At 51.0% G+C, this 27,985-nt stretch overlaps 1 protein-coding gene across 3 annotated transcripts; it reads right to left on the bottom strand.

Annotated features, from left to right (window-relative positions):
• Window positions 1–81: 81 nt before the first annotated feature.
• On the bottom strand, window positions 82–27,865 carry LOC118569625 (prosaposin). Of its 3 annotated transcripts, none has more exons than XM_036167702.1 (15): window positions 27,728–27,865; window positions 12,915–13,048; window positions 11,938–12,012; window positions 10,629–10,754; window positions 9,283–9,483; window positions 8,840–8,983; window positions 7,794–7,850; window positions 6,140–6,148; window positions 4,445–4,579; window positions 3,099–3,179; window positions 2,629–2,887; window positions 2,374–2,528; window positions 2,090–2,170; window positions 1,808–1,915; window positions 82–981 (listed from the first exon to the last, which is right to left on the bottom strand). In XM_036167702.1, exons 1-15 carry the CDS (start codon window positions 27,765–27,767, stop codon window positions 946–948), a joined length of 1,641 nt encoding a protein of 546 aa, XP_036023595.1. In that variant the 5' UTR covers window positions 27,768–27,865; the 3' UTR covers window positions 82–945. The 3 variants fall into 3 exon arrangements, with proteins under 3 accessions (XP_036023595.1, XP_036023596.1, XP_036023597.1); XM_036167703.1 differs by having other exon boundaries at window positions 6,140–6,145; window positions 27,728–27,864; XM_036167704.1 differs by lacking the exon at window positions 6,140–6,148.
• Window positions 27,866–27,985: the final 120 nt, after the last annotated feature.

Below are 27,985 nucleotides of genomic sequence, written 5' to 3'. Positions count from 1 at the left end.
GATCCTCTTAGCCAGGAGGGGCAGTGGATGCAGAACCCACATGCCTCTGTGCCTGAGGTGTTGATGAAACACAAGCCCAGACCTGGTTAACAGAACTTTATTAAGTCACAGAAACCTTAGTGCAAAACAAATTAAAATCTAGGTCCATTTAGCTGCACATGCCCATCCTGGAGGCACAAGAGAAGCTGCAGCTCTTCAGAGTTCCAGACACCACTCCACATAGAGGCCCCAGTGCGGCACCCGCTGCCAGGCAGGTGCTCCATCCATAAGATGAAAGGGCAGGTCAACGGGCGGGGTACAAGGTAGGAAAGGGGCGCGCAGGGCCCTGACAGCCAACACTGCTCCTGGGCCGCACACAACAAAGGCAGGCCCACATGGCATGGGCAAGTTACATTCAGAAGTTTCCTCTCCCACCCTAGCCCACAGAACCCCAAAGGAGGCAGACAGGGACACAGGCAAAGCAGAGCGAAAGGCTGACCTAGATGGCAGCATCCCAAGCAAGCCACGTGCAGGTGCTTCTGAAATCTCTGTATGTGACGATGGCAATTCCCATCATCCTAAAGACCTGATTATTCTGTGCTTCGAATCAATCCCTAGGAATCTCCTTGGTACCACAGGAAGGTGAGCAGCTCCCTCTTTAGGAGGAGGCAGCCACAGAAGCCCCCACCCCCTGTACACCAAGTCAGGGCTCAGGAGACGTTCCTGCCCTCTGGTTCAACACCCCCTCCAGCAGGTGGGTGAGCGGGCAGCTGGAGGGCTGATGCCCTGAATGTCCTCCTCCTCCACGCAGAAAGGGGACACTCTTACATGACAGCGATGCTACAAGATGGGGGAAGGATGACAAAAGTGGGGGAGGGGAGGGGTCCTACTTAGAAGGAAGTCAAAGAGATCTGTGTTCATTATCCTAGGCCCACAGGTAGGGGGCAGTTTCTGCAAGCTGGAAAACTAGTTCCACACGTGGCGTTTGCAATGGTCGACAGCCTGGGAGGAGAAAAGGAGACCGGTTAGGCTGCACACAACGATAATGCACGGTCACGGGCACGTCAGCATCACTCTAAGATGTGACCTCATTTTGTTCCAAGTCACAGATGCTGACAACCTAAGACACAATCAAAACAGGACCCTGTGGCCCTCGGAGCTTTGGGAGCTCTTAAAATACTGGCCCAGAACGGAGAGGCTTAGCCCCCTGCTGTCCTCTAAGAGCACCCAGGCAGCAGGACTCTAGAGCCCTTCACCCACTGTCAGTGGGTCCCCAGGTCCTGTTGCTTGACAAAAAAAAAAAAAAAACTTCAGGCCAACCAGCATGGGCTCAAGAGGGGCAGCCTCCGGCCCACATGCCACCCGTGGGGTGTGATAGGCCAGCAGTCACCCAGGCTGATTAATCTCCCCTGACAAGAACCCAAAGTTGAATGATTATCAGAGGCCAGGTTCAACACCTGACTCGGGAAAGCCAGTTCCCCTCACCCCCGCCCTTTGGGCTGCTAAAAAACACCTTTGGAGTACCCTTGAGTCAAGGCTCATGCCCTAGGTCCCATGAGGACTTGTGCATAGGCCCTGGGTCCTACAGGTTTGGTACAATCCCTAGTGATCATGTGAGAAAGGATGCTAGGGGACACCAAGATGGCTCAGTGGGTAAACGCATGCCATGCAAGCCCAATAGGCTGAGTCTGATCCCCAGGACCCGCGTACACCATGTCAAGCATGTACCCACGTCTCATCCCTTAACAAAGAGCAGAGTTAGGACCACGGCTCTATTTCCATGAGGCAATCCCCAGCCACGCTGCAGAAGGCAGTCTAGGACACTCACATTGCACCGGGCTGCAGTCTCCATGTTCTGACACCAGTAGCTAGGGCCCCAGACACACTTCTCAGTTCCTAGCAGCAGCTTAGAGGCAGAAGGGCAAGCCCCGATTTTCTGTATCAGAGAGGACAAGAGAAGGGGGAAATGAGCTGCCCAGCCCAGCGAGCCCCTTCAGAGCTGAGATTGAAGGAGTTCCAGAATCTGGTAGCAGTCAGTCTGGCTACCCCACTCCACCCCGCTAGACCACATCCATGCTGCTACAATGCCCAGGCACCTGACGAGACTCACCGAGCACACAAAGGAAGGATCCATCACTTGCACAAGGATTTCCACCAGCACGGGCTCATATTCGGCTACAAAGTCGTCACACTGCCAAGGCAAGGGACACAGGGTGCGGCTTTAGTTGTATCCACATAGCTAGACATTCTAGAACTCGGGGGGGGGGGGGGGGGGGGAGCTGACCTCACTAGCCTTTCCCATGGCTCCCTGTGCTGCCTCCCAGCCTGGAGCACAGAGGACCCCCTGCACACTTGCCCTGGGACATGAGCAGTGAGCAGCAGCCATGCCCATACCTCCTTCTGGTAGGGGTCAGGCAGGAAGCTGCAGCCCTTCTCAAGTGCAGCCAGGATCTCCTCCTTGGTGCTGTTCTTCTCCAGGTTGTGTTCCAAATAGCTGACCAGTTTCTTGCACACCTCACAGAAGCCACCAGTCTTCCGAGGCACGTGCGCTACACCAAAGGATGCAGGGCTCAGTGTGGGTGGGCGGGCTCCTCCCTGACCTGAGAGTGGCCTCTGGCGGCCCCTTCCCTCTAAGTGCCCTGGACTTACCACGCAATGCAGGCTGTCTGGGCAGTTCGGGCTGTTTCGGTACCGCAGGCACGATGGGCAACGGAGGCTGCTCAAGCGTCTCCACCGAATCAGGGCTGCCGGAACAGAGGTGGACCAAGCCACACAAGCCTGGGCTCACCTGATGGAAAAGGATGTCCAGCAGGGAGGGGCCGAACGTTTCCAGCATCTCGGTGCACTTGGTCGAAGCGGGAGCAGGGAGCAGGGTGCATGCTTTGCCCACAGCTTTAATTATCAGTGTCTGAAATGGGTGAAAGGATCATATCAGAGTGGAGCCAGACAGGAAGAAGGGGAGATCCTAGACCCAACAGGGAACGGGCCAACAGGGGGATGCCAGAGCCCTCCCTCCTGGGTACTGGGGTGTGCATCTGTCAGGAGACCATGCCCCAGGAGCACCTTCTGACTCTGGAATACAGCGAAGGGGTGTGTCCCCATGCAAGGCGGCAGCATACCTCAGTGTCCTTGTTAATAATTAGTTCGGACAACTTCTTCATCACAAACTGGCAAGCCTGGCAGAAAATAATGTTCTGGGCCTGTGAAGGGGCGAAAGGAGAACGTTTTCAGGCTGGGACCTGACCCCCTCAGGTACGCTCCTGCCACAGAATGGCAGACAGGACAGTAACCTCAGGCCTCTGCCTGCCCACTACAATGTGATGGTGAATTCCTCAGTGCAATCCCCTAACTTCAGGGTGGGAGGCCATCCCTTTCCTCAACCTTCTATGCCCCCCTCTACCGCCCAAAACCACCCTAGTTTCATGCTCCAGGAAGTAGAGTAGGGAGCTGTTCCTTCCTGGAACAGCTGTCCCCCTGGACCTTTCACTTTGCTATCTACCCTATGTCCACATGGGAGAGGTGGATGGTAGTGGAGAAGAGCCCAGGTATAGGTATCTGCCTATTGAGAAGTCAATGTCTGCTCTGGACTTCCTGCAACCTCATTACCACCTGCAGCTGCTGCTCAGAATCCACCTCTGGTAAGGTGGTGCTGGCAGGGAGCCTCTGCACCTGCCGTGTTTCCTCTCTGCTGGCCAACAGGCCCTCAGAGTGCAGTGTATTCCAAAGACTAGAATCCTTAATTCAAACAAGTGCCTTCTCTCCGTGAAACGGAGGGGTGGGGGAGGAGTGGCACTCAGACAAGCCCCTATTCTAGCAGATGCCTTGTCCTCTCTCCTGTGGCCACACATTGAGGACAGAGGAGACGGAACAGGAGACAGCTGGTGGCCAGACGCAAGGGGTGTTCTAGAACCAAAGGCGTGTGTGTAGAAGAACACAAGGGGACAGCCTGGAGACCAGACAACATAGGTGTTCATGCATCAGTAGAGTGTGCGTGTCCTCAGTGTGAAGGCAGCAGGTCGTGAGCAGGCAGAACATATATATGTTCCATGAACACCAGGCATCCCAAAATACTACCAGACCCACAGTCATGCTCAATGCAGACTCATTATGGCATGGAGCAGTGTACCCTGAGGGTGCTAAGGACACGGTATTGCCTATGTACATACACAGACAGGCAACAAGCCCGAAGAGGCTTCTGCCCAGCTTCAGGCCATGTGTTCTTGGAACCTCCAGTTTGTTTGGAGACAGGACCCAGGAAGCACATGTGAAATGGTTAGTTAGCTTGGAGGCAGCTAGCTAGGCCCTCGACCAGTTGATGAGGCCTGCTGAAGAATATCCTCCAGGTCTCAACTTCAAACACATTTAGAAGCCAGACAGGGCACCAAAGTATGTGACTGAGAGGATGTGACGACATGGAAGAGTAGTGTGTCGGCTCCAGTCAGCACACAGCAGTGACAGGAAGTACCTCATAGGAGGAGTCCATGAGTTCCAGGCCAGGGAAGATGTTCTTGATGGCCTCACTGGCAGGGACCAAGGTCTGCATTGGTACTTTCTTGACCTCATCACAGAAGCCAACCAGAGCACAAATTTCCTTGGGTTGCTGAAGAAAATAGAGTCACTGTTAGCCAGCCTGTGCCTGCGACCCTCCAAACCCCTCCTGAGACACCAAGGTCAGGTGCTAAGGCCCTGGCATAAAGCTGCTGACTCCTCCCACTCAGGCTGAAGTTTCAGATTTGATCCAAAGGGCTCTGCTTAAAGACAAGAGCATGGACACCATTCCACCTGGAGGAAGGGGTCTGTAGCCTCTTCTGCTCCAGTCAGGGCCACCATAAGATAGTCCTCTAGCACTTTTGTGCCCCTAAGGATGGCCGGGCTACATAAATCTCCCAGCTCACTGTCAGAGGGAAACCCTCTAGAGAGAAACCACAGGCCCTCGATCTCACAGAAAAGCCCAATGTGTCAGAACTAAAACCGCATGGACCCCCTTCACTGACGGCACCGTTTAAAATGGTGCATTTAAGAAGAAGGAATGCCGAAAAGCCACAGTCTGTGTCCACAACAGCACACAGTACATGTGAGAGCCCAGGACCCAAGCTGATGAGGCACTTTCAGTCACGAGGGCTTCACGCGGATGCCCTCTCACCATCTAGACACCAAGCCACAGAGAACCAAGTGTGAACATTCTGACCATCCGTCACACTGCAAAAGCCCAGAGCAAGCCCCGTCCACAGGCCCTGTGACTTGTGTGAGCCAATTGCAGCCAGCTCTTAGCCCAGCATGGGAGCATGGAGGCCGAGAGCCAGACCATGAGCACGGGCCACCCGTACAATCGGGGCTGAAGAACTAAGGTCATGTGTCCTGAACTCCCTGTCTCTAACACATCTGAAGATTAGGAGACAAGGTCAGAATGAGGCTAGAGGTACAAAAGCTTTTTTCTTTTTGGTTGGGGGGGCACTGCCAAGATTTAGGGGGTCCGTCTCTCTGAGGCAGCGTAAATGAAAATTCAGGCACTTTAAGTCCTTTCCTGTGAGATTCAAATCTAGAACTCAAATCCTAGAGCCTGAAGGCCACATTCAGAACAGACTCAAAGGGGCGATGGTATGGACTAAACACTGGTTCCCACAGCGCACCATCCAGTGAGGCCCCGCGCCGCACTCCCTAAAGGGTAGGAGTCACAGCTGAGAGTCCATGGACAAGTCTCTCCCTCCTGCAAGTCAGGGCACGTCTACAGCTGGTTTGCTCATGCAGAGGCATTTCTGGGGTTAGGAAAACAGCACAAAGTCATGCAACGCCACCCACTGCGGAGGGCACAAGGTTGTTTCTAGCAGGGGTTCTGCCCTCACTGAGGGAAGCTAAGGTACCGCCATCATCACCCTGGTGACAGGCATGCATGCTGGGGCTGACCTGAGCATAGGCTCGGCTAGCTTCACCACCTTCTGCCCCCCCCCCCAAAGGGGGGTAGTAAGCCTCCATGGCCTAGAGTGCTCAATCTCAGGGGAAGGGTGCCTAGGATGATGGGGAGACCCTTCGTCATACCTGTCAGAGCTCACCATGCCAGAACGGAAAAAAAAAAAAAAAAAAAAGCAAAAACAAAAAAATGAAAGGAGAGCCAACCACTAAAAGCAGCAGCCACTACCACAAGCAAAGTCTCATCACATACCTGATCCTGCTGGTGAACAAAAAAACAGGAAATCGGAGGGGAAAACAGGAGAAAGGAGAGGACACAATAGTTAAGAAAAATTAAAACAACAGTCAGGCAGTTACCCAGGCATAAGGACGTCATCAAGTTCAAGGACAACACCCTGACGGCGAGGGAAGGACAGGGGCCTAGGAAGCTAGTCCAGCCCTGAAGGGACAGGCCATGCTAGGCAGCTGGTGGACACTGTCCTTGGAAAGGGCCTCCATCCCTGGAGCTAACCACGCCTGGCCTTTCTGAGGGCCATATATAGCAAAGTCCCCAACCTCAGGCCAGACGCCAGCCTGGAAGGTGGATTTGTGGGCTTTGGTTAGGCATTCCAGCTTCCGTCATCCTAAGTGACAAACAGGGAGGGATGCAGAGACATGGCTAAAAGGAAGCTATCATTCCAAAGAGAGTCTACTTTACCCACAAAGGTCAAAGAAATAGTCATATAAATTAGGATCTGTCTGCATTTTGGATTATTATGTAGCTGAATACAAGGGTAATGACCAGCTGGGCATCATGGTGCAAGCCTTTAATGCCAGCATCTGGGAGGTAAAGGCAGACAGATCTCAGGCCAGCAAGAGCTACAAAATGAGACTATTATTTTGGGGAAAAGGCAAATTAAACTCTTTCCCCTAAAAAATGTTGTTTGTTGTTTGTTTTTTAGGGAAAAAGGCAAATTAAACTAAGATGGCACATGAAATGTTCTCACTGATAAGTCTTCAAAACTCAAATGATTTGATATTTGATACATAGAACATTTTTAAAAACTCCCCCCACACTATAATAAAAACAACTCAAGTCACCCAGAAGGAAGGACTTCATCAGGCCACTTCACATCAAAGGTTTATCTTTACCATGAAGGTCTTTATGAGCTGCCTTTAGGTGTTTTTACTGTTCAGGGCATGGGCAAAGATCCTAAACAAACCACCAGAGGGACTGCCTGTGGAACAGGTCTGTCCAGCAGCTGGGTGGTAATCACACACAAAGCAGGAAAGGGCCTATGTTCAAGCATGACCAAGGACTCAGCGGTCTGTGAGAGTGGAGACAAGTGCATCCCACCTACTCAGCTCCGCCAGTTAGTATGGAGCCAACTCCTGCTCCCTGGGGTCTGAAAAGCCAGTGCTGACCAATAGTCTAGCTGTCTCCAATGCCCCATGTTTCCATCTCTCACAGGCAACGAACCTCCACCCCAACCCCCTGGGCATCATCAGATGGCATCAGGAGCAGGGGAAGTGAGCAGCAACCATAGCTGATCCTGCTTCTCCGGACACAGAGCCAGCTCTGCTAGGCTGGCTTCCTTCCCTCCTGACACAGAACACAGGCTACCCTTGGAATTCTCCCACCCTGGTTTAGCGGCAGGGCACGATACCCCTACAGATCCCAGCGTTCAGCCAGACACTAGCAATCTGATGGCCAGCTCACGCATGCAGACTAGCAAGCCCCAGGCGACCAGGACAGCTATGAGGGGCAGTCCGGGATCACATCAGCTAAGGAAGACTTTGCTGGCAGGAGGGTGGGCTGCGATCAGGAGGACCGAGTTGACTTTGGCCCACGAGTGGAAAAGGAGGAGCCTAAAGTATGGAGCTGTCAAGTGCGGACGGACACTAACCAGAAGCCCCTGGCCACCTACCATGTGCATCATCATCTGGACGGCAACCTGAGAGTACTGGTCCACGTAGTTCTTGCACTGCAGAGAGAAAGGTTCAGTTAGTTCATCACAACCCAAACAACACCTCAACAGTGACTGGCAGAGGACACAGACAGGCCTCTGACCCAGCAACCAGAGACTGAGGTCAGCCTGAGCAACACAGAGATCTGCTCTCACCAGGAAAAAAAAATTCCCAGAACAGATCTAAGCGTCTCCTCAGATTTACTAAGATAATACAGTAATTAGGTTATTCTACCACCTATTAAAAATAAATAAATAAATAAATAAATAAATGTGGAGCTATTATAACAAAAGACCTTAGAGTCCTCAGTGTCTAACAATCTAAGTGCCCCAAGGCCACAGAGCCACCATTATTAGCAATCTAGACGATGTAGCTGCAAAAGACTATTAAGAACCTTCTGGGCTGGAGAGATGGCTCAGGTTAAGAGCACTGGCTGTTCTTCCAGAGGTCCTGAGTTCAATTCCCAGCAACCACATGGTGGCTCACAACCATCTGTAATGAGATCTGGTGCCCTCTTCTGGCCTGCAGACATACATGCAAGGCAGAACACTGCATACATAATAAATAAATCTTAAAATAACAAACAAAACAAAAACAGGTTCTAGGGCCGGCAAGACGATTCTGTGGGTAAAGGCAAGGTCACAAAGACTGATAAATTGAGTTCTATCCCTGAGGACCCACAACCAATTCCCACAGGTATATGTGCGCACGCACACACACACATTCATAAATCAGCTACTTTTTAAAATAATAAAAAGTAAAATAGTTCTAGTGATTTTTAATACACGGTGACAGGAAAAGAGAAAAAACAAAGAAACAGCTTTACCCACGTTTTCTTCAGTGCTAACTCACTAACCAAAATATATGTATAGTACACCCCACTAAAAGCAGTCAGGGAAAGAGAAACTCCAAAGAACCTCTTCCTCAGAGCCAGTGGGATGGCCACTTCTTGCTCCCACCTTAGCCCAGACAGAACACATCCAAAGTGTGGGGGCCAGAGGCTCACCATGTCGGCCATGCCCGGTCCCAGGCGGTCACACTCCTCCTTGATGTGCTCCACGAAGCCCTGGACAAAGGTGGAGTTGGTCCTCACAGCAGTCTGGATGTCAGTCACCATCTTCACACAGTCCTGGCAGACATCGTCGTTCACCTACAAGTAGAAGAGCAGCAAGCTCCGGGGAGCTGTCACAGCTCATGCGGGGCCACAGTACTATAGATGACTGGCTGCGAGCTCCTGGGAGCCAGGCTTTTAACCTCGGGGCCATTCATTCTGCTGGCAGTATACACGGGGCTGCCGGTGGGGCGTGGCTTGAAGTGAGAGAGGTGGGCTTCTTAAAATAGCCCATTCTTTAAAAACTACCGTCAAGGGACAGAATGGAGAAGTTCTGTTCAGCACTCTGTGACACATTCCCACTGCGTTCACCCTGACTCCACCCGTCTTCAGCTAACCTTGGATTGTGGCTGGCTGTGGGGGCCATCCTGAGGGTACAGCAGGAGAGGGACATTGGCCATGAAGGGGGCAACCACACTGGCCATGTCTACTTCCGGGATCTTGTTGGACTCAAGCTGTTTCTGGTAGTTTTGCTCAGCCAAGTGCTTCTGAAGAGACTGGCACAGGTTGAGTGCAGAGCACACTTCCCCGGGGTTGCTCTGGAATGGAGAAGAGACAGCTGAAGGGCCTCCCCACAGGGCAAGAGAACCCTCTTGTCCTCCAGTCAGGGCCGCCCCTGTGTCCATCAAAAAGAATACTACACTACTCAGTGTACCTGGGACGAACAGGAAAGTTACAACAAAGTACACAACCTGCAGAGGTCCCCCAGCCCTGAAATGTCACTGCTGCTCACTGTCGGCTCTTCCTTAAAGGAAGATGAGCTACTAAGTAGAGAGGAAGGGTCAGCCACGGAGTTATGGCCATGGTCCATTCACAAGCTGCCAGCTAACACAGCCCACTGGTTTCAAACAAACACCTTCCATGTGGCTCACAAATTCTCATCTCTTACTAAACTCACACTCATGGCCACCTCAGGAACATCTCCAGTTTACACTCAGTTCTATCCTATTCAACCCGCTCCCTTGAGTGGCCATTTTAGCAAAGAAAAGATTCCATTGCCAACTCCCCCAGAGACCCAGGTGTCCCCAGCCCTTCAGGCTCCTGTACCCCCCTCCGTGAATAAGGCTAGTCTATTCATTCTTCAAACACAATGTGCATCTGTCCATCTCCACTGTCCCCACCACACCTCCAGCAATACTGTAGTGTCCTTCCTGGGTGTCTCGCCCTGGGACAGACAAGGCTCTGTGTCACATGCCCACCTTCCCCACAACACCTTGGTTCCATCTTTGGCACTCTTAGCCCCAGTGACTGCCTTCTTTAGCACCTCTCCTTCCTGAGGGCCTTTCAAATTCCACAACACTAGCTCCTGGTTCATGCCTGACCCCTAGTTTCTGGCACCCAGGGTGGGCACAGTACCCACGTGCTGTGACAAGTGAGCATCTTAGCAGCTGTTCCCACACTACATCCCCAGGATGATCCCTCAACTCCTCATGCACAGAGACGAAGCCATGTGTTTGCTCTAGAATAGAGGCCCGACAGAGTTACTGATTTCTATCTATCTATTGTCAACGAGATGCAGGAGAGTCCAAGGCACTCCAGCCCCAGCAAAGCACAGACAGGCAAGCCACCATGCCACAACTGCACCGTGCAAAGAGCCCTGGGAAGAGCTGCAGGAGAACTGCAAAGCCAGGAACACACTTCCCTTCCCAGCCTCTTTGCTCTGGGCCCCGCCCCCATCACCTACCATCTCCCCCTTAATCATGTCCAGGATGACAGGCAGGTAAGAATCCACTGCCTCCTTGCATGAGCTCGACAGAGTGGAGTCGTGAATCCACTCACAGGTCTTCTCCAGGTAACCAAGGATCTTCTCCTGCAGGGGACACAGCACAGGGCAAAAGGTCCTTCATCGGTGACTCCAGCAACAATCAAGAAGGCCTGAGTTTGGATCCTCAGCACCCAGGCACATAAAAGCCAGGCTGGGCAAAGCACACCTCAAACCCCAGTGCTGGGGAGGCAGGAATGTGTACGTGTATGCAAATAGGCCAGGGAACGTGTACGTGTATGCAAATAGGCCAGGGAACGTGTACGTGTATGGAAACAGGCAGATCTCAAGGGGTAGCTGCCCAGAGAGGCTAGCTGAAATGACAAGGCCGTGTTTAGTGAATTAAATGAAGAGAGACAGAGACAGACACCCAAAGTCACCCTCAGTCTCCTTATGCCCACACACAGAGGAGCAGACCCACACATCGCATGTACACACACAAAGATGGCAGTGTTATTATGGCTGGGTGAGGTGGTACAGTCCTATAATTCCAGCACTCACACAGCTAAGGCAAGCCTGGGCTACCTATCAAGTCTCCGAGTTAACAAGACAGGTGGTACTGTAGCCTTTAATCCCCACTTCTGGGAAGCAGAGACAGGCATCTCTTAGTTTGAGGGCAGCCTGCTCTGCATAGAGTGCTCTGCATAGTGACACCCTGACTCCAAAAAAGGAGGCAAGACGGCTCAAGCAATTGCTGCTCTTGAGAAGACCTGGGTTCAGTTCTCAGCACCCACATGCTGGCTCACAACCACCTGCAGCTCCAATTCAGGGGATTCTATGCCTTCTTTTGACCTGTGAGCACCGGACACACAGATGTGCAAATATACACATGCAGGCAAAACACCCATACACATAAAAGAAACATAAATTTTAAAAATCTTTTTTTTAAGTCTTTCTATTTATTTTTAATTTATTCTTAATTACACTCATGATATTCATTAATTTAAGATTTTAAAGGTAATTAAAATCCTTAAAAATTAAAAATAAAATTTTTAAGAACCAACCAACCTACTCTGTCAGGTTTAGTATGTCCTGTAAGGCCTGGCATGTCAGTGTTTGCTAGTTCTGGACCAACACCACTCCTCTCTGGAGCCCAGAGCCACAGGCGTCCTAAGACACACAGACACACACAGACACACACAGACACACACACACAGACACACACAGACACACACACACCACACAGCCTCCAGCCACAGCCCGCACCCACCCTCCCTCCACAGTAGCTCACCTGGGTGGCATTGTTTTTCAGCAAGTTCCCAGCTTCAGTGACAACAGTTTTGCATATGTCGCATGGAAGGGATTTCTAAGAGGAAAAGAACATGACAGAGAAAGTTCTGTATGTCTGGACACTTCACCCAACGAACCCCCAAGAAGCTGTCCTAATCACCACCAAGCTACCGATCCAGAAGACTGCATAGTCCTCACTCAGTGCACATAAAACTTGCTAAGAGGAAGCAATACTCAAAACAGGACTGAAAGCAAATGAGAAGCCAGAGGAAACCCTGGCCACAGGACAGCGATTTTCCACCAAGTGATCGGGTAAATGTTTAATCAAGTTTTCTTCTCTTGCTAAAAGTGGAAGTTCAGAGCCCAAACTCCACTAAGTCAAACTCAGCCCGTGCCCACTGGTGTGTCCCAGCCAGCACAAGCCAGTAGCAGCCCCATCATTCTGTGCGTGGTCCCTGAGGTCTGGTATAGATTAGAATGCGTGGGAAGTCTGCCCATCTCCGTCCATTTCTCAAAGCCCTACATTAACGTGTTCCATTCATCATCATTGACATGAAGGGGGATCATCCCCAGTGCAGTTACAGCTGGAAATAACATGGCATTGCTGCAGGCAGGGCTCTGTCAATGGGGCTCAGTCAGTGGTCCGCCTGGTTGTGGCATGAGAGAAGGTGAGCAAATGGAGTCTGAGCTTCCTGGGATGAATCACAAAGGCAAGGTATGCCTGTGTGCCTGCACCACAACCCACCAGCCCCTCCCCTGAGGAGCGGGGTAGACACTGATGGAGAAGGCCCACAAGGGAGTGTGGGACCACCAAAAGACAGGGTACCTATGGGACAGGACTCTGAGCCCCCCGTTTCTGAAGTAAGCTGGACACACCAGGGGCAGGTCCTGTCTGTCACAGGATCCCCAAGGAGATCAGGACCAAGTGGTCCACAGACACTGGGAAGCTGCAGAGGGCAGCATGAGGCTGGCACTCACCGCTGTGGGCTTGCTCCACACCATCTGCTGACAGTGTTTCAAAGCCCCGCAATCCACCGCCGTCTTCAGGTCTCTGCACAGCACGGCTGAGCCCCCAGCACATATCTTCGGGTCTTGGACCGGGGTGGTCAGAGCTAAAAGGAGAACCGGCGTTGAGAAGGGGGCCCTTTCCAACAAGCCCGGTACCTAAGTCTGCAGCGCTAAAGACTAGCGCTGCCTGCCGGCTAAGCAGTCACTTGGCCCTCACTAGCCCATGAAATGTTAACTGCATCACAGAAATGGCTGCCCAGGTAAAGAACCTGTCTCAAGTCATGAGACTGACACCTTTGTCCTGTTTAGCTATTATAAACAGTATCAGGTTTTTGAATCCTCAAAATCTGATTATAGCAATCCCAGCACTCAGGAGGCTGAGACAGGGGATGGTGAGTTTGGGCCCAGCCTGGGCTATACAATCAGATGCTGTCTCAAAAGAAACAAACAAACAAAAACCCAGAGATTTTATCAGACACGGAGGAAGATGGGAGCAACTTCTGATGAAAATAGGAGACACCTGGCTCAAGTCACGCAAGAAAACCCCACAGCCCACAGTCACCCTGCCTGCACCCTACAGACATGTGGCCCCCACAAATCCCTAAGCAGGCTCTTCCTAAAACTGAGGGATAAAGAATGACATGCTCCGTTCCTGCGTCCACAAGCTCCACTGAGGTTCCCTAACAGTTGGAGCAAGCTCACCTGACAGCCTGCACCTACCTCTTCAGATAGCATCACACGAACCATGATCTGCTGCCACACTACACACACACACACACACACACACACACACACACACACACACACACACACACACCAGATTACAAATGCATCTTATTCCCAAACTCAATACCCAGAGGCCAAGCCAGGCTGAAAACAGGTGGTGAGGGTCGTAAGACAAAGGATTCCTAGGAGCTAAGCTATACACACTGGGTTCCAGGACAGCCTGGGCTACAGGAAAACTGTATGTTCCCAAACAAAAAACACATTGCCTGGTACTACCCTGGTGAGGAATGAAAGGTACCAAACAGGTCTCTGGTTAAAAGACTGCACAGTGGGCCGGGCGGTGGTGGTGCACGCCTTTAATCTCAGCACTCGAGAGACAGAGCCAGGCGGATCTCTGAGTTCGAGGCCAGCCTGGGCTACAGAATGAGTTCCAGGAAAGGCGCAAAGCTACACAGAGAGACCCTGTCTCAAAAAATACCAGACTGCACAGTGGCAGGCACACGGGGAACCAGAAGCCGGCAAGCTCAAAGACTTGCATACCAGGAAGACAGAGACAGCTGACTGCTATCATTGCCTATCTTCCCCCATCTTCACCAGAGACTAAAATCCTCCAGGCTTCTGGGAAGCTCGCTTGCTATGGCAAGCTCAAGCCACAGGCTGATCCTGTGGTTGTCTTGCCCGCTAGGAACTTGACACAGAAACCATGCTCAGTCATGACGCTCTTTGTTTTGGCCAGGAGACTGAGGTCTGAGAGTTATCTGACACACATACATCCAGGTAACAATCTTAGCATCCTATTTGATCCCCCAGCACACTCTCCAATGACCTGTCCCTAAGAGAGGGGTCCATTCTTTGGGCAACATCCCAGCGGTGGCTAGAGATCTGATGCCACGGGACAAGCAGGCTCACATCTGCGCTTTAACCACAAAACCTAAGGATGCAGAAGTGAAAAAACGGAGGAGATGCAGGTGGCAGAGCACCCCACTGGAAAGCTCAGTAAGAAAACCGAGGTATGGCGGCATGCCTGCAAACCCCCCACTAGGGAGGTGGGAGGAGAATGGTCTACCTGAGCTGTGAGACTCTTGTCTCAAAGAGAGAAAATAATGGGGGAGGGGGTTTGGCTCAGGGGGGTAAAGGTGCTTGCCGGCAAGCCTGACATCCAAGTTGGATTCCCAGGACCCACAGGAAGAAGCAGGGAAAGTATCTGAGACACACATGGTAGCTTTCAAACAGGGGAGGGACCTGTCCTGCTTATGGCAGGGAGTGGAACTTTTCTAGCTGTTTCTAGACCCCAGAGCACTGAGCAACTAAAAGCAGAGGGCCATCCTTAACACAGCAGGGACACACCAAGGGAAGGATTGAGCTGCCACCTTCTTAGGCAGTGACATCCAGCCCCGAGGTATTTATCAATAACCAGGGCCGGAGAGATGGCTCGGCGGCTAAGACTACATTCTGCTCTTGCAGAGGACCTGAATTATACCTGTAACTCCACTCCAGGAATCTCACTCTTCTGGCCTCCGTGGGCACCCATACTCATGTACATGTGTACACACACACACACACACACACACACACACACACACAAATCAAAAACAAAACTTTTTTCACAAAATTACCCCAAAATTTTCTGGCCAGTCATTTCCCAAAATACGTTCGCAGGCAATGTTTTGGCCTTTCTTCTCACCCTCCCACACCCTGTCCTTACTTAAAACCAACTTCCTTCTGAGGTGGCTGGCTAGCTACCTCTAAGAAAGTTCTTCGAATGTTTGCCTGAGTTCCTAGCGGGCCCTGGTTCACCTGCCCTTATTCATGTCCTTACAGACGTGAACAGCACTCAGCATGCACAAGTTGAACCACACTTCAAGTCAAGGGCCTGACACTACAGTCAAAGCCCTGGCCGCAAAAGTTCTCCCTGGGGGAAGGGGGGGGGGGCTGTTGTCTTTCCTTCACCCCTTTAGTCTGCTGAGATAAGGCCTCTATATGTAGCTCAGGCTGGCCTCAGACTCTAATCCTTCTGCCTCAGCCTTCCTAGTGCTTGTTGAGATGAAGAAATGCATCAACCATACCTGGCTTCAGCCTTAATCCTAGCCCTTGTTGGGTTCAAGGCCAGCTTGATCCAGACACACAGTTCCAGGCCAACCAGGACTAACATGTAAAACCCTTTCTCAGTAACAATGGTCACACAAGCCTTCCCCGCACTTGGAAGACTGAAGAAGAAGAACTACTATAAACTGGGGCTAGCCTGGGCTTCAGTGAGTACAAAGCCAGCCTGGTATTCATAGAAAACCTTGACTCAGAAAGGCAAAACCGAGGCTGGATGTGGTGATACACAACTTTAATCCTAGCACTCAGATGCAATGGCAGATGGTTCTCTGGCTAGCCAGGGCTATAATGAGACCCTGTCTCATACAAAACCAAAAAATGGCTAAAAAGGTTGACATAGCTCAGTGGCAAATAGTGCCCTTGCCTAGCCCATGTAGGAACCAGATTCAAAGAAATAACCTGAAATAAAACTAGATACCAGCAGAATTATATGGTATTAAGAATGACTGACGGGAGTCTGGCTTTGGGATTCACAGCGGCCTGAGATGCTAGACACAAAACACTCCCAGAGAGCCGGTGAGATGGCTCAGCAGGTAAAGGTGCTTACTGCCAAGCTTGATGGCCTAAGTCTGATCCCCAGGACCCACATGGTGGAAAGAACTGACTCTCACAACTTGCACACTTTTTGTCTACACATGTACAAATAAGTAAATGTGTGTGTGTGTGTGTGTGTGTGTGTGTGTGTGTGTGTGTGTTTAAGAAACACTCAGAAGTCAGGTGTAGTGGTTTACACCTAAAAGCCCAGCATTTGGGAAGCTGAGGCAGGGGGATTATGGAAGCCAGCAGGTACTTAACAAGAGCCTGTCTCCAGAACAAAATGTATCAACAAGATGACTCCATGGGTAAGATATGCATGCTGCCAAGCTTGGCAACCTGAGTCAGATCCCTGGAACCTGTATGAGAGAACCCCCCCAAGTTGACCCCTGACCTCCACACTCACACCATGGCACATATACACCTACCACCCTCCACCAGCACATACACAAATAAAACAGAAGGCTGAGAGGCAAGGATTTAAAACTTCAGACTAAGACTCCTTATATCACATCCCCTGAGTAACATTTAATTAGACATGACCTGCCTCCCAACCTAGCTCGGCCACTTCCTGTGCAAACAGCCTTAAGCAAGCCACTGCTCTTCCAAGCCTGTGTGTGCACCGCCCCTGAACTGAAGCTTCTGATGTCAGGGAACTGAGTGTGAAGAGTTAAGATGATCTAATCATACACCAACACCTCAACTGCCCGAGCTCACCACAACCACCACGCCTTCATCTCACAGGGACTGGAGGGGCCTTGCACTTATTCACGTGGCGCTGGCTTCTAGTCATGTGCCCTGGAGATCTTCTTCAAGGGATCTGCAAGCATTACCTGACACCTATAAAACATGCACTGTCACACATCACAGTGAGTGCCGTTGTGATCAACTGCACCTGGGACAGCAGGAGGATCTCCCGGTGACCCACTCTCCTGACCACAACAGAGCTGGACCGAAGCTGTTCTCTCAACCCACTGGACATTTATTAGGGACATGGGAGAGCAGAGACCTGGACAGCTATAGGCCAACAAACTCGGAGGCTGTTGTTCCTCAGGTTACTTCTAGAATCAGAATAACCCTTACCACTAGTTAAACAGTTACTATTCTGGACAGAAGAGAAGCCATTCCCCACATGCATCTCCCTTCTCTCACACAGATGCCAGGATGAAAGACTATACTTAGCAATCTCCTCTGCATCAGGTCTGTTCATGAGAGGCCATTGCATCTTCCATGAAAATTAGATGCATGGGCTGGCACCTCATCAGCCATCTTGGACCATGAAGGAAAGAAAAGAGGGCCAGACCAAGGATGCAAAACGTGAAGCAGAGAGAGAGCGAGTCTGTCTCCGAGGTCTTCTAGAGGACGGTCAAAGCTAGCCCACCAGGCTCCTGAGTGCCGGTGTTAGACAGTTCTATCAGACTTCAGCAGTTCTAATTCGAGGTCTCTGTTTTTGTTTTTGTTTTTGCAGTCAAAGCTAAACCCTACTGATGCACATGCCTAATCAACACTTTGTTCACCAGAACATCTCCAAACAAGTCTTTATCATGTATGGGGCTTGCCTCCACGGAGGGCATGGCAAGTCATGGATGCAATGCAACCACCTTGCCTATAGAACATGCACCTACCCGCTATTCCGTGAACAGCCTCTGTATCTGGACCATCCTTGTGCCTTTCCTTTTAACCATTTTATGTAACCTGTGCTAACACCATTCGAATCTGGTTACCAAAAGAGTAAGAGGAAAATGCTCAGGCTCCCTGAGCAACTGCATTCCACAGCTTACTGCATCTGCTGCCTGGGGAATGCATCACCATGACAACAGCCACGTTGCTTAGAAACAAAGAGAGAGAGACAGAGAAAGAGGCAGTGTTACCCTCTTACTCCCCTAGATACTACTTCTCAGGGAAACGGATACAGGGCAGCGCCTGTCTCTCCACTCAGCTGGGTCCCCGAGGCCTCCACTGGCATGGCGTACTTGCTTCCTTACAGAGTCCTGCTTACAGAACTGGAACTGAGTTGAACTATATAGCCCACCCTGGCTCTGTGAGACCTCAACTCAAAAAATAAAAGGATTCTGAAAAGGTTCTTCCTGCAAATGGTCACACATCAGACGATGAGATAAACTTCCAGATACTGAGATAAGAGTGCAATATGCCCTGGCCATGAGTAACACACCTTGTCCTGAAGGGCAGCTCAGGCTCCAACCAGGTGAGAAGGCCAGAGGCACAGCAGCATGGTTCCAGAACCTCAGGAGAGCTGGTCGTTCATGGCAATGTTCCACTGCTGGCCCAGCAAGTGTCAGGTTGGGAAACAGACTCAGTCAGCCAGCCAGCCTCACTCACCAGCATGGACCTGCACACCGGGCCATGCAGCCCTTAGCAACTGGCATTGCTGGAGATGACCGACCAGGCACACCCTACCAATGGGGAAATGCTGATCTGAACTTGACGTGTGTAGCTGCTTAGAGCGAAGGTCCCAGACACAAGCGTACCGCAGCCTACAAAGTCACTCTGGCTCCCTTTGATGGAAACCTAACATTTCAACCCTCCTCTGGTGAGTTGAAGCAGGCTGCTAGAATGGCCCAGCATTCAGGCTGGCTGCTCAGCTCCCCCTCTCCTGAGGTCTAAGTCACTTCGCCTTGAGTAGAAAGCTACCTTGGGTAGGGCTGCTATTCTGGCTACAGCCCATGCCCATCAGCTGCTGAAGGTGCAGTCTTAAACAGCAGGTCCCAGAGACCCCAAAGAGCAGTAGGAGTACCACAAGCTCCTCACATCAATTCTTCTTTCCAGACGTATCTGACACGTGGCCCAACAGACCAAACACTGAGGCAGCTGTGTGTTAAAACAACACCAGCCAGGTGTCGGAGGTTTGGGGAGGAGGAGAGTGGGGCCCAGTGGTTAAGCACTGGCCTAGCATGCACAAGCCCTGGGTTCCACGCCCAGAAACGCACGCAGTCGCACACACTCACACTGACACCAACAATCCACAAGAGCAAACACAAGTTCATCCCGAGGGAAAAACTTGTCTCCTTCCTGGGATTTGTCATTAGTTTTTCCGTTATCAGCGTACACAATGACAGACAGGTGTCATGGCGACAGTCTCATACAGCCCTGCAGTCTGCCCACAGAGGTCTCCCTGCATTGCCCACTCAAATCAAACCCTGAGAACCAGAGAGAACCGCCAAATTCTGAAAGTGGGGGGGAGACAAAACCACTTCCCCAAATTACAGCTGGTTCCCTTTTCAGATTCACCTCACTTCCTGGGTCCTACAACCTACAGAAAAATCATCTCCCACAGGCATTGGAGGGGGTGTCCCTCCAGCCCGACCACAAACTACTGTGAAAGCTAGTACTTCACCAGAGCCCAAAGAGTCACACTGGATTTGTCAACTCCCAGAAACGATGTCTTAATGCTAACATCAGAACATAAAATGTTTCATTTAATCCTGATAAAGATTGGACGCACCCAGCATGAGGACACGGGCCTGCAATCCCAGCTATCAGGAGGCTGAGGCAAGAAGGTCACAAATCAAGGCCTGTGAAGCTACAAGACAGGGAGTCCAAAACTAGCCCACGACACTTTCAAAATAAGAGAGCTCGGAACTGGGCGCCGGTGGTGGCGCACGCCTTTAATCCCAGCACTCGGGAGGTAGAGGCAGAGCCAGGCAGATCTCTATGAGTTTGAGGCCAGCCTGGTCTACAGAGCAAGATCCAGGACAGGCACCAAAACTGCACAGAGAAACCCTGTCTCCAAAGAAACAAAAAAATTTAAAAAACAAAAAACAAAAAGAGAGAGAGAGAGATAGCCAGTGAGAGAGCGCAAGCTGGGAATGTAGCTCATCAGTAGGGAGACCGATTGCTTAGCACAACTATCAAGAGAGAAGACAGAGAAGCATACAGACCAGGTATGGTGGCAAATGGCTATAATTCCAACAGGAGAAAAGTGAAGGAGGGGGCTGCCATTAGTTTGAGGCCACCCATCACCACAGGAGAAGACCCTGTCTCAGTCTACTCTGTGAGCACTGAAAAAGCTAATGAGATGTAACACTACCTTTTAATTACATTTTTTAAAGATTGACTTGACTTACACGTATGTAAAGAGCCAGCGGAGGACAAAAGAGGAACTGGGGCTACAGCCAGCTGGGAGCCGGCGTGGGGGGACTGGGGAATCGAATTCAGGTCTCCCCGAAAGCGGCCAGTGCTCTTTAACCACTGAGCCATCCCTCCAGCCCTAATGACACTTATTTGTTTATACGGGCGCGCACAAACTCTCACCACAGCATGCACGGAGAAGCCCAGTCCATTCTCTTCCTTCCACCATGCAAGTCCCGGGTCAGGACCTAGGTGGTCCAGGCTTGGTGGCAAGCGCCTGTACCCGCTGAGCCATCTCCCGGTCCCCTTTGTCACTGCTGGCATTCGGTTCCATGCACACTGCCCTCAGTCACCATCCACACCGCCACCTGACAATGCCCAGCACTGTCGTATAATCTGCAGACACGTGAGTAGCTTGACACTGATGCTCAGAGGAACACAAAGCTGTGGGAGGTCAGGGTGGAATGAGGGGCTAGTTCAAGCGAGCAGTGGAAACTCTAAGGCCACATCTGAGCAGACTTGAAGGAACAGAGGGAGGGTATTTTCGGGGGAAGATGTACTTGCAGGAAAAGAGGGAGGGTATTTTCGGGGGAAGATGTTCCAGGGAAGACCCACAAGGTCATGAACACTTAAAAAAATTATTTAACTGACTGTCTGTGCACACATGTGCATGCATACGACGAGTGTAGGTCAGATGGCTCCGTCCACTATGTGAGTCCCAGGGACCAGACTCCAATCTTGAAGGCAAGGACCTTTATATGCTGGGCTATCTTACCAGCCCCTACCACCACCACCACCACCACCACCACCACCACCACCACCACCACCACCACCCTCTAGCCACTTTAAACAGCTAGGGGCCATGACAACCAGACAGGAATACTGGAAGAGGAAATGAGACTCCTGGAGAACTTGGTAAAAACCTGCCCAGTCTGTAGTGTCTTCCCCTGCCCGCCTACCCTGTAATGACAAAGCAAACTGCAAAGCAGGAAGAGATCCCTCTAGGGAGAAAGAAGCAAACGATGTATGAGAAATAAATTCCTCTTGCTTAATCTGAACACAAAACAGTGCACACAATTAGTAAAGTAAGCTAGGTGAAGGCTTTCAGGAGCTAGCTACACTGCCATTGTTAACTGGTGTGTAAAAGCACTGGAGAGCAGAAGTGACTCACCCCGCTGAGGCAGGAGGATTACCAATAATACTTCCAGACCAATCTGGGCAACATAGTGAGTTACAAGCCAGCCAGGGCTGAGTGTGAGATGCTGTCTCATGAACGAGATCCCCATGAGCACACCACACAGGGTAGAGGGTTCCGCTTCTGTGTCTGATCAGCACCCAGTCAGTGGCAGAGGAGACCAGCTGGTCACTGAACAAATACAAATTTAAAAAAGGGGGGTCCACTGTACCTCCCCTTCCACTTCTCTGCATGTCTAAAGAGACCAAAAAGCACAAACAGCCCACATACGACCACTGTGGCTAAAGAAGGGGAAAAAAAATGAATAAATGGTGGATCTGTGAGTATAGCTCAGTGTGTGAGGTTCTGGAAAGAGGGAGAAAGAGCAGTGTATACTGATTGAGGCAGTAAGGAGACTATTGTTCTCGGCTAGTCCTTAAACCTGCTTTCTGGGTGCTTCTATTACTCAATCTCAACAGCTCACCAACTTTATGAACAGGGAAGCCAGGCTCGGGATTTGAACAGACTCACCCCAGAATCCACAGTCACTGACAACAGGTTTAGACCCAAGTGTTTAGATACCCGAAAGCGGTTGGGACCCACCGATGCCATTAAAGGCTGGCCTGGTAGCCAAACCTGGTTCAGCTACCTCCTAGTTTGCTGGCTAACTACTCTACTGGTTTTCCTAACTCCATAATTATATCCCAGCACACACACATTTTTAATAAGTCATTTAAATTTGTTGCTAATCTACAGCATCCCTTGAAATGAAAGACGCCATGGCAATCACCATGCCAAGGGCCGAGGAGGGTCACAATGCTGGCGGGACAATAGGGGATAACCGGATAATGTGCTTATCGGTGTGGAGCAGCCTATCAGTGTGGAGCAGCCAACAGAACCTCACCACGCAAACTCTCAGGGCAATGCAGAGAGAGGGTAACAATGAATGCCATGTGGCAGATGAAGAAATCAGGAGATTAAGTCCCTGGCCTAAGGCCACAAACCGCACTGGCAATGAGGTAACACTGCTCCATACCCAGCCTGGACTACTGACTACTGAACCTGAAGCTAGGCATGGCTCTGCACACATGTAATCCCTACTTGGGAGACAGAGGCATGAGGACGGCAGCAATTTTGTAACAAATTCCAGGCTAGCCAAGACCAGCAAAAACCCCCGTCTCAAAAACCTAGACTCCAAAGATTATATTCTGAAACCTCACTGGATTTGGGGAAAAAAAACAACAATGAATAAATAAAGTAACTAGGCTAGGCGGTGGTGGTGCACACCTTTAATCCTAGCACGCAGGAGGCAGAGCCAGGCGGATCTCTGTGAGTTCGAGACCAGCTTGGGCTACAGAGTTCCAGGACAGGCACCAAAACTACATAGAGAAACTGTCTTGAAAAAACAAAAACAAACAAAAAAAAGGGTAGCTAGTGCTTTTACACTAGCCAGTCCCCACACACACCACTGTACTTTACCACTGTTGGTTTTGTTATGAGACAGTTTCACAATGCAGATCAGGATGGACTCAGACTCACAAGAGCTCTGCCCTGTGCTTCCAAGTGATGATATTAAAGGGTCTCTTTATGCAGCCCTGGCTGTCCTAGAACTCTACACAGACCAAGCTGGCCTCGAACTCAGAGATTCACCTGTCTCTGCCTCCCGAGGTGCTGGGATTAAAGGCTCGTGGAACTGCGCCCTGCTATACCCACCTTTTTAAGTGGGGAGAAGCTGGGGATCTAGCTCACCAGTAAAGTGTTTGCCTAGCACTCACAAGGTCTTGGCTTCAGGCGGCAGTACCGACACCAAATAAATTAATAAATAAAACTGTGATTTGAAACGAGGCACAGTGATAAGGTACACACTCATAACCTCAGGACTGGGGAGACAGAGCAATCAAGATCAAAAAGGAGGATCTGAGTTCAAGGCCGACCCTGAGCTGGACATGGTAGTATGATGCCTTCAGTCCCAGCACTCTGGATGCAGAGGTGGATCTCTGTGAGTTCAAGACCAGCCTGATCTACATTGTGAGTTCCAGGACAATAGTGATACCCCATCTCAAAAAAATAAAAATAAAAATAAAATAATAATAAATTAAAATTGAGCTGGAGGGAGCTGGAGATGGCTCAGTGGCTAAGAGCACTGGCTGCTCTTCCAGAAAGGATATAGGTTCAGATTCCCAGCACCCACATGGCAGCTCACCACTATCTATAATTCTAATTCCAGAGGATCTAACACCCTCACACACACCCTCACACAGACTTGCATGCAGGCAAAACACCCATACACATACATAAAATAAAATAAATAAATCTTTTAAAAAAAATTTTTGAGCTGGAGTTGTGACTCAACGGAAGAACAGGTACTTAACTTGCACAAAGTCCTGAACTCAGTCCCCAGTACCAAGAATAAAAATAAGCAAGCAGGTTGATGTAATCAAGACTCTCGCAAATCCAGATCCAGAATGCCTAGCCCATGAGAAGAAGCCCTGAGTTCAATCTCCAATGGGGGCTGGAGGCAGATATCGAATCAGTAACTTCCTGCCTGGTGGCCATCTGGAGAACAGGCTTAGTTAAGAGCCTAGAAGCCAATACTTTATAATGCTCGTCAATAGCCTGCATCCAAGAACAGTCAGCCATTATCCAAGCAGCAGGCCTTGGCCTTGGGGACTTCCCAGGCCTTCTCACTAGGCAGAGCAATAACCTGCCCTTCCTCTTCCTGTCCATTTCAGATCCTGCCAGTAGCCTGGAATTCCAGTTTCTCACAAGAAAATGGAGGCGTAGAGTTCAGAGTCTAGGGTGCTTGGCTGCCATGTAAGGCCCTTAAGTGAAAAAAAAAAAAAGAAAGAGGATAAATTCTCCTTCCCTGCGCTAGACAATTCCCTCCAACTCAAATCCAACACACTTCAGAACAGCCTGTCAAATATATATCAAGAACCTGACAAGACAGGCTGGGGAGGTGGCTCAGGAGTTTTGCTGCACAAGCCCCAGGGCCTGAGTTCAGAGACCCAGCACCCATGTGAACTGGGAGTGGCCTGGCCGCACACCTCACCTAGCGCTGTCGGGACAGACACACAAGGATGGCTGGCACTTGGTGGCTGCCAATTGACCTCTCTAGTTCAGGGAGACCTGGACTCAAGGGAATAAAGAGAAGTCTGATGAAGTACGCCTGTCAGCCTCCTCTGGCCTTTGAGAGGCATGCGTACCGGACACCGCACAAATACACACCCAAAAAACACAATTGACAGAAGCCTGGCATGGGATGGTGGCTCACTCACACCTGTAATTCCAGCCAGCACTCCAGTATGTGAAATGGGAGGATTACCTGCAAGGTTAACCTGCGCTGCACAGAAAGTTAGAGGCCAGCCTGCCTAGGCTACAAGCAGGAACTTGTCTTTAAGGAAAAAAAAAAAAAAAGCTACCTTTTGCTAAACAGGATTTTCTCGGCATCATCAGCAGGTGAAACTGGGGGTTCCTGTTGCTATTCATAACTTAAGTAGGCGCTGCCTCAATATGTACAGACACTAAGGGGTTAGCCACGGCCCAAGTGGCAGCTGTAATGGCGTCTCAGCTTCAGTGAGAGCATTTGCCCCATGCGGGTACCTCCGCCACTTCTCTATGCTCAGCTCACCAACCCTGACCCACTTGTTCCTACCGGAACAGTCCCTCCTGCACATCCTGACACTAAGATTCCCTGGAGCCAAGGTGAGCAAAGCTGTTTCCGGCAGACAGGCCCAGACACAGCATGGACGGGGAGTCAGGGGCTGCCACTGCAGGCAGCTAATGATGCCCTGTGCTGGGTAGGCTTTAGCCTGCCACCATGTCACCATTCTAGAAAGTGAATGCGTAGAAATTATATCCAGCACAGAGTTTTTTGTTTTGTTTTTTAAATTTTTTAACATATTTAACGCGCGCGCGCGCGCACACACACACACACACACACACACACACACACACACACGCATACGCATGCACCTGTGTTCTGGAGATCAAAGGAAAGCCAGCCAGGAGTCAGGGCTCTCTCTGCCTCTACCATGTGGGGCTGTACATGAAGCTGAGGCCAGGCCTAGCATCAAGCACTCACCACCTGTGCTGTGGTATTTGGACAGCCCTGCCAACAGAACATGAGCAAAGAGTGAGCATCCTGAGACACCCCCCAGTCAACAGCCGACATCTTCCGAGGCTGGGCACCTATCCTCATTCCCTACAAAGAGGTTAAACTGGCTTTTTATTCTTTTAGCAATGTCTTTACTTTCTGACTGGGTGGGAAAGGCAGGAAGACTGGATGGGCGGAAGAGTAGCCCAAAACAAGCATCTGTACCCCCAGGCCTTTGTGAAGATCGGACAGGACCTGGAATATGCTAAGCACCCAGGACAGCATTAAAACACAAGCCATGAAACCTCTCCAGAGTCTGAGTGGCACCCTGAAAGTAGTGCCACATTGAACCCACAGGCCCTAAGAGCCTCAGGGAGCACACATGGGCTACAGTCACAGGCTCTCAGTGGTGGAGAGTCAAAACAAGCCAGCATTCTTCCAGTTATCAGTGTGACCTTGGCTACAGTATGGGCCTGGAGTCAAATCAAGGCCATCACAGGACCCTCCTACCTACCTACCGAACCGCTCAGGGAAGAGAGGCTCATTTAACCAGACTCTAGTCAGATGAACTGCATACGCAGATTTTATTTTTCCATAGAAACAATTAAGGGCTGTAGTGTGACATGGTAGGAGGGTGCTCGCCCACCATGTGTTAGGGTCCAAGTTCACAATGCCCCACACTACAGAAAGTGAAAAAAGAAGTCTGGTTCTGGGTGCGGGTGAATCAGAACTCACGAGGGATGGGATGACTCAAGGCCAACAGAATTAATTGCATTTCTTTGCATTTCTCTTGCAACGCTATCTCAATATATAGCGGAGGCTAGCCTAGAACTTCCCTGCATAGCCCAGGCTAGCCTCAAATTCAAGATCCTCCTATCTCAGCCGTCCAAATGCTGAGATCACAGGTGTTCACTACCCTAAGTTGAACAATTTTTTTTTTTAAGCACATGTAATTCCCCCCACTTAGGTGGAGGCAGGAGGATCAAGTTCAAGGTCATCCTGAGCTGCACAGCAAATCCAAGGTCAGCATGGACTACATAAAACACTGTGATCCCCTAAAAAGGTTAAGGCCACTTTGAGGTACTTAGCCAGACCCTGTCTTAGAGAGAGCTCCCTCCTCCACTGAGTAGTTACAAGTAAACAGACCCTGAAGCTATAGATGTTTACTTCCTTTGGTGGGTTATGACCTGAAAAGTCCGACTTGAGAGAAGCCCCTCTGTAGGTCTTAAAATCTCAATTCACACCTGTCTGTGCAACGTGATGACTGACATGAGGCTAGGAAAGGCAAGACTTATGGGGAATGATCCGCCACTGCAAACCAGGTGGCCTCTCCTAGAATCAAGGTGATGGATGCAGTGGGTCCCCGGGCGCTGTCATGGTAACCTGCAGTGCTTTTTAACAAAATCATCGGTACCATTTTAGAAACGCAACTTCTGTGCCCAGCTCTCACATTTGCTACAAAATAAAGACCGGCCAATGGCTTCCGCCAGATCAAATAGGAAAAATAAGAGGCTCAGTGCAATGGAGATCACAAAAGCCCCTCCAAGACCTACTACGATCGGGAGTTCACATACATCAAGATCATCCCCGGCAGACACACAGGCTCTTCCTGCAACTCCCCATACTCGTGCAGTCTGAGGCAGAGGTCACCAGCCAACCTGGCCTGCAGGATGAGGCTTCAGGCCATGTCGATCACATGCGCCAGGTCAGGGACAACAGGCGGCGGCGGGAGGGGTCACCCCATCCCCACCCTCCCCCAACCCCGCCCTAGGGAGAAGCGCGGCCACCCGCAAGGCCTTGGGCAAAAGCCTGGGCGCACACACAAGGGACACGGCGCCTCCCCCATCCGCCCAATTGTCTCTACTCGAATTTTAGGGAGTCGGGAACAAGAGCCCTCAGACACGGGCCCCGGCCTGCGCCTGCGCACTACGCAGCCTCTCCAAGTGCGCCCGGGAAAGCGAGCGGAGGGCGAGGCCTGTTTTGGCCGGGCTGCCCTGCAACCGGGACCCGGGAGACGCTTCAGCGTCCCTCTCCACCAGACCGAGTACCCTCGAAGCTCACCGGTGACCAGAAGGCTGGCGAAGAGGGCGAGAGCGTACATGGCGCCGCTGCACTCCGCAGGCTGCAATGCAGAGCGTCAGCTGATCGGGCGGATATAAATCTATCCCTCAACCCCGCCGCAGACGCCAGCGCGCATGCGCGGGCCCCGCCCTAGCTGGGCGCAGCCTGACTCAGCGTCGTGCAGCGTGCCGGCGGGGAGGGAGGGTGCGAGCGGGGCTGGGAAGGGCTGGCCCGGCAAGGCGCGGGTGGCGCGGGTGA

This window comes from Onychomys torridus, chromosome 18, assembly GCF_903995425.1.
Source record: "Onychomys torridus chromosome 18, mOncTor1.1, whole genome shotgun sequence".
Lineage (NCBI taxonomy): Eukaryota > Metazoa > Chordata > Mammalia > Rodentia > Cricetidae > Onychomys > Onychomys torridus.
The sequence above is the reverse complement of the archived record's forward strand: the minus strand, read 5'-3'. Positions and strand labels throughout refer to the sequence as shown.